This window comes from Biomphalaria glabrata, chromosome 6 (genome assembly GCF_947242115.1).
Source record: "Biomphalaria glabrata chromosome 6, xgBioGlab47.1, whole genome shotgun sequence".
NCBI lineage: Eukaryota > Metazoa > Mollusca > Gastropoda > Planorbidae > Biomphalaria > Biomphalaria glabrata.
The window spans coordinates 30197731-30208449 of record NC_074716.1 but is presented as its reverse complement, the minus strand read 5'-3'; the positions used below and the strand labels follow the sequence as shown (position 1 = coordinate 30208449).

Here is a 10719-nt window from a genome sequence, read left to right as displayed (position 1 = left end):
TAGATTTAGGTCTAAAAAAAAAAAAAGAAAATTATGAATAATTAAAAAATATAGGATAAAATGTAGGATTTCTTTCTTATTTGATCTAGTGTTATTGGAAAAATAAATAAACGAATAAAAATCCTAACCGACAAAAAAATATAAAGATTTAGCCTAATTTAGGCCTATGCTGTCTAGGCGATTTAAAAGAGGACAGCTTTTATTGATTTTCGAGAACCCAATCTGGATTGTAGTTGATGCCCCCTCCCCTTCCATTTGACCCTCGTCTCGTTTTTATCCAGAATTTAAGCGCGCGGGTTTCATCTTGTTGCTTCAAAAATAGTGATGAACAACTGGCGGTCTCGACAAGTCCTGACATGTCCAATGATCTATATTTAGATCTATATCCAGTTTAACTTTATGCAGGTCAGTGAATGAAAGTTCAAAGGTCATTAAAAAAAAAAAAAAAGTAATGACAATATGGCTGCTCCATTGATGTCTCTGTTGTCTCCTGGGACTATTAAACACGTAGTCCCTTGGAGAACAAGGTAAATGTCAATGATTGAGTCAATTTATTTTTTAAATGACTTTAGAGATCTAGATTCTATATTGATCCAGTCACTACCAATTGAACAATGAAGTAGTTTAAGTTGTCACTGCCCCAGCCCTAGACTGCCTGCCTAGAGTGAGGCTAGACTTCAGAAAAGTTCAGTCAGTGAGTCACTTCACTAGACACTTAGACTGATTGTCACTGATTCCTGAAAGACTTCAAAGACTGTCTAAAGTCTTAGTTAGTCACAGTTAGTGTCTATTGAATAAGATTATAAGTATAATAACTAGACTTAGATAATCTAGTATAGTCTATAGACTATAATAGAGTCAGAGTTAGAGACTCAGACTAGACTTCACTACTGGACTACTGTCTACTCGAACTGAGTCGTGACTTAGTACTGTCACTAGAAGTAGAGTAGTAGATCCATAGGCCATGGGCAAGTATACTTTTGTATAGGGATGTGAAATAAAATAATTATCTTTGAAAAAACAATTTTTCGTTAGTAGAATTTACATAATTAAAATACTTTAACTCTTTACAATTCTTCAAAAAATCCTGAAATTTCATTTCTGCTTACAAGACTTCGAAAACATTGAATTTATTTTTTTATTTTTTAGTGAAATAGTGATTATTATATGTCAATAAAAAGGTAATTGAATGCAGTTTAATTTTATGCCATTGAAAATTTGATATAACTGCTTACTTTGGTTTGGTATTAAATTAATTATGTAATGACAATTTTTTTTCTGAAAAAAAAATCAAAAACATGAAAGACACCATAAAGAAAAAAAACTCAGTATGAAAGTAAATTTAAATCAAACATATTTATTTTGAAGAGAATTCATTTCTCTACAAAGGAAAACAAATTTAAAGTAATTTGTAAAGAAAACAAAAAAGTTATGCAACGAAATGTAAAATGACATTTTAAGGGGACATAATTAGAAAAAAAATGAAAATTTCAAAAAAAAAAATTTCCAAAGGTAAAATTCATAGAAAATGTTACAAAACCAGTTTCATAGAACAAACATATTTAAGTTAGACACATATACAAAATGATAAGTAAAAAACTATGATTGGTGATACTTTAGTAAGCAGTTACTTTTCCCATGGAAACAGAGATATGTATCACATTCCCCACATTTAGTGCTAACTTTTCTTTCCACCCCCAAAGTTTGGTAGCACAATTTACAGTTACGTCTGGTTTGTGAAAATTCTGGGATTATAGAATGGGTAGTTTTTTTAGACTGTTTGACATTTGATGCAGTAGGAACACTTTGGTACTTTTCTATTTTTCCTAATTCACGAGTTAGTTCTTCTGTAAAATCAAGCTGTAAATAACGGTTAGGTCTTTTGAGCTCTGGTATGTCAGAATGGGTTTTTCTCCATTCTTGAAAAAGAATGTAACTGTTTACTCTAGCAATATCTATAAAATGAAAGAATAGAGTTTTCCAATACTTCTTAGTTTTTCTTAAAACATTGTATTTATTTATTAGTTGGTCACTTTTATCCACCCCACCCATATACACATTATACTCCTTGATAATTGAAGGCTGTTTCACTAGTAATTCCCTATATTCTCCATTGATTTTAGTTCTCCTTTTGACAAATGAATAACCATTAGCTGTCATAAAATTTGACATAACAGATACAGTTTTGTTATCCCGCCATTGAGTTGTCAAAATCTCATCATCCCTAACCCATCGCATATCTCCTCTATTAGAATTCTTCTCAAATGTTTTTACATCTTTTAGAGCATTAGGGAATCCTTTCCTATTTTTTAATATTGTTCCACAAGCACATATACCTTTTAACAATAAATCTTTTAAAAGTTGATAACTAGTGTAAAAATTATCAAAAAATATGACATATCCCTGGTTTATAATACTTTTAGACAAACGCATAACAACATCATAAGCCAAACCAAAACGAGAAGATGGACTGTTGTCTTTGCCAACATAGATCTCAAAGTCATAAGTATAACCTGTAAGAGAGTCAGCTAGGACCCATATTTTCATCCCCCATTTAGTTGGTTTGTCACGTATGTACTGCCGAAAACCATATCTCCCTTTATTTTGTACCATTCTCTCATCAATGGAAAGATTTTGATGAGGTTGGTATAGTTTTTGACATTTTTTATGAATGTATTCATACAAAAAACGAATTTTACTAAGTTTATCTTGACGATCCTCTGTTTCAAAATTAGATACTTTTAAAAAGGACATGATCTGAAGAAATCTTTTTTTAGTCATAAAGCTTCTTGCCCATAAACCATTGTAAAGTGATGACCTACTCCAATACTTGGAAACAGAGGGTGCTCGAACAATAGACATATACATGAGCAAACCCAAAAAAGTATAAAATTCATCTACAGTTACATCATACCATCCTTTGTAGACTGTTGGTTTGGTTGGTCCGAAGTGGGCAGCATATTTGTTTGTGTACAACACAAGCATATTGACAAGGTCGACAGTGAAGTACAGCTTGAAGAAATCTGATGGATGTAAAAACTTTCTAACTCCAGCCTTTGTCAGAATCTCATCATTCAAATGAACTCCTGGTTCTCTGGCTGGTCTAAATTTTGGTGTTGGGGCTGGTGGTCCTTCATCCACATCATTGTATCCCTTGGGACTGAAAGAATAAACGTAAAAAAAAAAATTAATTATTATGCTCTAACAAGTTACTTAGATTATAAATCAGTATAATGCTAATTTATTATGTTTGCTTGATATATATATATATATATATATAAATTTAGATCTAATCTACATTCTATAAAAATATGGTAACAATAACTTTCTAAACTGAGGTTGTAATGTCTATGTGTGCATCCAATATAAACAAACCCTTAGCAACCAAATTGGTGTAAAAAACAATGATTGAGTGACTATTTTATGTTTATCATACTGAACAATTATGAAGAAATATTAGCGTACAAAGGCTATAAACCTATTCTAGATAAGTTTATTGTATAATTCTAATAGTAATTTCTAGTTATAATAACATTGTTTTTTTATTTTTGAGAAGAAACGAATGATTTTCTATTGTAAACAATAGGTCTAATACTTACACAGCATTGCCTCTGTCTCTGGGTGAAGTAAAATCACTCAAATTTTCAATATCTGAGTCAGAATCGCTGCTGTCTGGCTCCCAGATATCTTCATCTGAAGATTCATCACTAAAACTTGCGTCATTTTCATCGCTAGACATTTTTATTTGATTTTTACTGGTATGGTACAGATACAGTACTTTCTCAAAAAGCAAGATGGCGGCGAATGTGACTTTTAAATAGACGCATGTTCATTCGCATTTTTTAAATGTAAAAATAGAAACATATCGCATTTTTATGAGTTTTTATAATAAAAAAATAATTATTAAAAATATTAAACCAAAAAAAAAATGTAAAAAAATGGAAATTCAATTGAAAAATAAGCCCTAAAAGCGTCGATCTTTTAAGATCGATTTTCAAGGGAGAGAACTGTAAAGAGTTAAAACAGAACTTTCCAACGGTGTATAAATTATGACTGTATTACTGTATGTTTAATAGTTAGAAAGTTATGATTTTCTTTTATGGCATTTTGACCTAACATTGGTTACATTGGTTGACAAGGAACAAGAGAGACTCAGAGAGAAGAGCTTGTCGCTGGCTAAGCCGACATGACACCCCCCCAGCTAAAAGTTAAAAAGTTGGAATTTAGTTTTGTAGACGATATAGATTATTATAGATCTACTAATCTACTTATTAAATAAGAAATTAAATAGTAGATATCAAGTATTAGTTATTAGTAGTAAATTTGTAGCTCACAAAGCTGATTTCATTTTATATTATGATCTTTACGTGTAAGTTTAGAATGACAGAATGTAAATATTGAAGGAAATAAACAAATTATCGGGTCTTGAGCTTCAAGAAATGTCAGAGAAGTGTGGACAAAATGGTGGTATTGTGATGGCAGAAAATAACAAAATATTTTAAAAGTGGGAACAAAATCGTCTGAAAAATATTTTTTTTCAAATGTGCTTTAAAATTTGTCACAATTTGTGCGAATGTGTTTAGTACACATAAAATATTGCAATATATGTAGAATATTAGGCTTTACAAAGCCTGATATGTTTATATTTTTGTTCACAAAATTTTTCTATATATAGACTATCACCAAAACTGTTTATATAAGGCCATTATTTTCTTTGTTAATTGGCATTTTCCACTTTGTAAGCGCCACATAAGACTTACAGCGATAAAACTTGGTAGAATTATGGCCAGGCAGGATATCTAATATGAAAAAAAAATTACCTTTGTTCTCTATCCTACTTATGTATTGGTGAAAACAAAAAAGTGATATTTTCATTATAAGTAAAAAAAATTAATTAATAAAAAAAAACTCGTTTTTAAAGCATTAATTAGGCTATTGTAAAGTAATTGATAACACAATTTTAAAACTTCTCACATTTCATTCAAAAGTGTAATGAATTTCCAAGTGCAGCATAGGAAACGAAAACATCAAAAACGCAATCTCTAAATTATCTATGTTTTTTCGCATAGCTAACTAGTCACAGTAGTGTCAGTAGTAGTGGCTATGATGACTTCCAAAATAGATATCACAAACCAAAAAGTTTTAATATATATATATATTAAGTTTTTGACTTATTTAGTTATTTAAGTGAAGCCCAGCACCATATTTACCCTGCATACGCATATACTCCGCACTCACATATACCCCGCACAAATTTAAAAAATAAGTAAAAAACAAAATTGTACAACCCACACCATTATATATTAATATACCCCACATGTGCAACGCATGACTTGCTGTAAACTACCCAGTACATTAAGTTGTTGATCATCAGACATCTGTCCATCAAGATACAATTGTGCTCCAATTATTGTTCCAACAAGCGATACATAGAGTGCACCACACAGCATATATTTATATTTATAGTATGTTGTTTTGACAGAAAGTCATTGACCTAGATCTAGTTATAATATGATAATGGTAGAGAAACATTTGCTGCAGCATCTGAGCTTGGCCCTATTATTGGCTTGATTCTGTATGGCAGGTGCTTGGCCTTATTGTGTTGGCCAGTGTTTCCCAAACTGTGTTCTGCAGAACCCTAGTGTTCCAAGAGGCCTGAATAGGTGTTTCTTCAAACTACTGGAATAATTAACTAGTGAATGAATCTTTCTAAAAAAATAAGCAAAGTGTTCCTCTAAATACTCAGAATGTGCGAAGTGTTCTGTTAAGAAAAAGGTTTGGGAAACACTGGTGAAGGCTACTAATTCCCGGGGCTATTAGCGGCACAGGAAGTTTTAGCAAAGTAGCATATAGTGTATAAAACCTATATTATAGTAATTGTCAGTAGTCAAAAATAAGTATAATGCCAAGTTTTACACACATAAGAATATATCTATAGACAAAAAAACAACATATTTTTGATGGTTTTCTAGAGAACTTCTGGCAAATTACTGTTAGATCCCCATAGGAGCTCGCAACACATAGATTGAGAACTCCTGCTGTAAAGCCTGTTTTATTTGTAATGGAAGTGAATTGGTAAAAAGACAAATTTAAGAACAACTGAAATACTTAGTGTTGTATTGATCAGAATCTAGTCTAGTGGCATTTCATAAACACTTTTTTAATTGCAATGTTTTTTCTAAATTTTCTTTTAGGAGTGAATTTGTAAACCTTTACAATGATTTATATAGTGACGATTTAATTCTTCAAGAACGGGCCATAAATAGAATAGCAGTCTGGAAATCAAGGTTAGTTCACTAGGTATATAAATATTTGTTACTGTCACATCATATTTTGAGATGTGATCATGTGGGTTCTAGAATATATTGTTCTGGCGTGTAGCTACATGATTGGGTTCTCACTTGACGTTCAGATTACTTATTTAGAACATCACATTAGTGACTAAGATACACAAAGAGTTGAGGCGTATTTCAGCAGACCAAATTTTTAAAATATATATAAGAATTAAATATAATGATATCCAGCCATATGCCATTGGCCATACAGACAGTTACGACAAAATATAATCTTCAATTACAAAATTGCACTAAGTTACCCATTGAATCATGTATAATACACACATACACTCTCTAACCAGCTCATGTAACGACAGCCAATACATCTAATTTCCTGTCTCTATAGCTCAGACGTTTCTTGTGCGATACCATTGGGTGATCAAATATCACTATTTGTCTAAATAAGGCTGTCACAGTGACTGTGGTATATTTTCATAATTTCTCAACTTTGACTTCTTTTTAGTTTAAATATTTTGTTTTAGAGAACAAAAAAAAAATATCCAGCTGGCAAATGTTTTCTCAATGATACTTTACTATCTATACAGTTTAAATGTTGGAAATCATTTTAAGGTTAAATTTTGCAGTGGAGTTCATCACTAGTAATATTTTGTAATGCATTTATGCTAGTGGCAGGCTATGACCTGTCTCCTGTAGAGCCAGACTATCCATACAATCACACTCATTTTTTCTAAGAAGGCTTATGGCATCAAACAATCTTTTATATTTGCTGTAAAGTTATGCTGCTTTCTTTAAACGTAATATTCAGAGTTCTAACCCCACAAACATACACAGACACATTTTCTCTTTCTTCATTGCATATCTATCTTAGATATATTTTAATAATATTAAATAATTTTTTTTTCAATACTTACTAATGTAACTTTTAGTTTATTATTATTATTTTTTTACAAATATTAATTTATTTTTCTTGTAAATTGAAGGTTTTTATGCATGGACTCCAAAACCATACAGAAACTAGAACAGATGCAAAATAGAGCCATTAGATTTAAACAAAAGAATATTAACACTTTATTAGAGCAACAACTTTAGTAAAAGCACTGAATTAGAAACACTTCAGGACAGAAGAATAAAAAGTAAAGTAGCAATAATACATAAAACACTTAACCATAATTTACAAATACAAAAAGAAAACCTAATTATAAAGTAGAAAAACTCTTATGGTAAAGGCACATTTCTTATTCCATATATATATATGTGATAGAACCATTGATCAAGTGCTCGTTATTATCATTTTGTTTGAAGTAACATTTGTAATTTATAAGATAAGAAGAAAAGATTAGATAAGATACTGGGATTAATTTTTAGCATGAAAATTCCCAGTAGTTTGCTGTTGGACTGCTAGGGTAAGATTCTGCTGTGCAAGTTGTATGTGCTGTTTTAACAGAAAAGAAGTTCTCTAAAATATTTTATTGAAAAAAAAATAATTTTGACAACCATTTTATTGTTATGTCACTATACTCAAAAATGAACTATACTTTATTCACCCATCATATGACTCTATGAGCTTTTCATAGAAACTTTACACAACCTAAGTTTAGATCAAATCATTAAAAAGCCAACTAGATTAAACAACACATTAGATCTCTTCTTAACCAACAGACCTGGATTAGTAGTTGATTATGATATTATCCCTGGTCTATCAGACCATGAGATCATAAAAATACACAGTCAGATAAAAGCAGTAGCCAATATAAAACCCAAAAGAAAAATCTTACTCTGGAATAAATGTAACCTAACACAACTACACCAAGCTGCATTAAACTTTCAACAAACATTCTTATTAGAAAAAGACATTAACCATCCAGTTGATGACCTCTGGAATTTCATTAAAAACCATCTTAAAAGCATTATAGAAAATCAAATACCAACTAAATACACATCAAACAAAATAAATAAATGCTGGTTTAATAATAGACTAAAGAAGCTTTGTAAACAGAAGGAAAACCTATATAGAAAATTTAAAGAAACTAATGCAGAAAGAGTTTACAAAAAGTATATAAAAATTAAACACTTAACCCAAAAAGTAAGCAGACAGCTGCAGAGTGAATACATAAACAATGTAATATCTAAAGACAACAACAAAAACCTATGGTCATACATTAAGTCTAAGAAAATGGAAACAACAGGCGTAGCGCCATTAAAAGATGAACATAACATAATACATAATGATAATGAAACTAAAGCAAACATTCTAAACAAATACTTTGCATCAGCATTCTCAGCCCCAGGAGACAAAGACATATTACTGAATTTGAACCAAGTAGACAACATAGAAGATATAGTAGTACAAGAAAATGGAATCCAAAAACTATTAGCCAACACCAAACCAAATAAAGCTTCTGGACCTGATGGTATTCCAGCTAGATTACTCAAAGAACTAAGTAATGAGCTAGCCCCAGTGTTCAAAATACTCTTTGAGGCTTCACTTAAACAGGGCAGAGTACCAAAGGACTGGAAAGAAGCTAATGTCACCCCCCTATTTAAAAAAGGAGAAAAATCTGACCCAGGAAACTACAGACCAGTATCACTTACCAGCATCACATGTAAAATCCTAGAACACATAATATGTAGCAACATCATAAACCACTTAGACAAACATAATGTCCTCACACCATACCAACATGGCTTTAGGAAATATAGATCATGTGAAACACAACTAATAGGACTAATTGATGATTTTTCAAAAGGTTTAGATAATAGTGAACAAATAGATGCTATCTTACTAGATTTTTCTAAGGCTTTTGACAAAGTTCACCACCATAGTTTGCTTAAAAAATTAAAATATTTCGGCATTAATGGTCCACTGCATCAGTGGATTAAAGACTTTCTGATAGGGAGAGAACAAACTGTAATAATAAATGGCTCTAAATCAACACCGATAACAGTAAACTCAGGTGTACCTCAAGGAACAGTCTTGGGTCCACTACTATTTTTAATTTACATAAATGATTTACCAAATTGCATTACTTCAGGAACAAAAGTTAGATTATTTGCAGACGATTGCATAATATATAGAACAATAAAAACAACACAAGACACAGATATTTTACAAAGAGAATTAGATGAATTACAGAAATGGGAATCAAATTGGAGCATGTCTTTCCACCCAGAAAAATGTCAGTTGTTAAGAGTAACAAAAAAACTAAAACAAATTAATTCCACTTATCTTATTCATGGCAAACCAGTAACACAGACTAAAAATGCAAAATACCTAGGTGTTATAATAAATGAAAAACTGTCATGGAATCCACATATTGATGAAACTACAAAAAAATCAAACAAAGCATTAGGATTTATTAAAAGAAATTTCTATAAATCAAATAAGAACATAAAACTAAAATGTTATTTAACCTTGGTTAGGCCAATAATAGAATATGCATCCTCTGTTTGGGACCCCTCAACTCAAGAAAACATTAAGAAACTAGAACAGACACAAAATAGAGCAGTGCGATTCATAACAAACGAATATTCACATTTGACTAGAGTAACACCTTTAGTAAAATCACTAAATTTAGAAAGCCTTCAGGACAGAAGGCTCAAAAGTAAAGTAGCAATAATACATAAAACACTGAACCATAATCTTCAAATACAAAAACAAAATTTAATAAAATACTCTGAAAGACACAAAGATAAAGGCACATTCCTCATCCCATATGCTAGGACAAATTTGTACAAATACTCCTTCTTCCCTAGTGCTATTAGAGCATGGAATGGGTTGCCTGAGCTAGCCAGGAAAACCAGTGACTTGGCAGAATTTAAGTCATTGGTTAATATGCATGACTAAATGCATGACGCGTAGGACGTAATCATCTTCTTTTTTGAAGTAACGTCTGTATTATATAAGATAAGATAAGATAACTATTTATCCAACATATTGACACAGGTTTTTTTAAATTTTCCTTTGTAAACGTATAGAGCCAGCAGCAAGTTATCTGTGGCCATTGAAAGTAGTGGAATGCTTATGCAGGCTTGTTTGGAACACAGTAAAGCAGAAAAGGAAGGGACAGTTCACCTTCAAGAATCTCATCTCAGATATATTTACAGTTTAGCATTAATTAGGTCAATTTCTATAGATAAATATTATTTATGGTGTCTTGTAATATTTGTATATATTTTGTATAATTTTCAAGAACCTTTCTAAAGTTCCAATAGATGTTCAATTTTTTAATATACTGTAAACTTATTAAGCCATGTGACAATTTATTCATAAAACTCTTCTTAAGTTGACTTTCTATTTTTCCCAACAGATTTGTAAATCATGTGACAGAGAAAGGTCAAACAAAAGCTACTGCACAGCCAGTACATTTAATTGCTAGAGAAGTAAAGCTGCTGTTTTATTTTTTATAGCTCCATAAACTTTAAA

At 31.0% G+C, this 10719-nt stretch overlaps 2 protein-coding genes across 3 annotated transcripts in view; one reads left to right on the top strand and one right to left on the bottom strand.

Moving 5' to 3' along the window:
- Positions 1-399: 399 nt before the first annotated feature.
- Positions 400-10719, top strand: part of LOC106077155 (ribosomal biogenesis protein LAS1L-like) — a 34740-nt gene continuing 24420 nt past the window's right edge. The window contains exons 1-4 of the mRNA XM_013237933.2: positions 400-527; positions 6195-6287; positions 10272-10415; positions 10604-10676. Coding sequence (XP_013093387.2) covers positions 460-527; positions 6195-6287; positions 10272-10415; positions 10604-10676 — 378 coding nt within the window. The 5' untranslated portion in view covers positions 400-459. The remainder of the gene's footprint in view (positions 528-6194; positions 6288-10271; positions 10416-10603; positions 10677-10719) is intronic.
- LOC129926778 (piggyBac transposable element-derived protein 3-like) overlaps positions 1334-10719 on the bottom strand; it is a 32650-nt gene continuing 23264 nt past the window's right edge. The window contains exons 1-2 of one of the 2 annotated variants that reach the window (XM_056032628.1): positions 3600-4000; positions 1334-3160 (exon numbers count right to left, since the gene is read on the bottom strand). In XM_056032628.1, the coding sequence (XP_055888603.1) occupies positions 1600-3160; positions 3600-3739 (1701 nt within the window). In that variant the 5' untranslated portion in view covers positions 3740-4000 and the 3' untranslated portion in view covers positions 1334-1599. Of the gene's footprint in view, positions 3161-3599; positions 4001-10719 lie in introns of those variants that run through there. The other variant, XM_056032629.1, reaches the window with a different exon arrangement.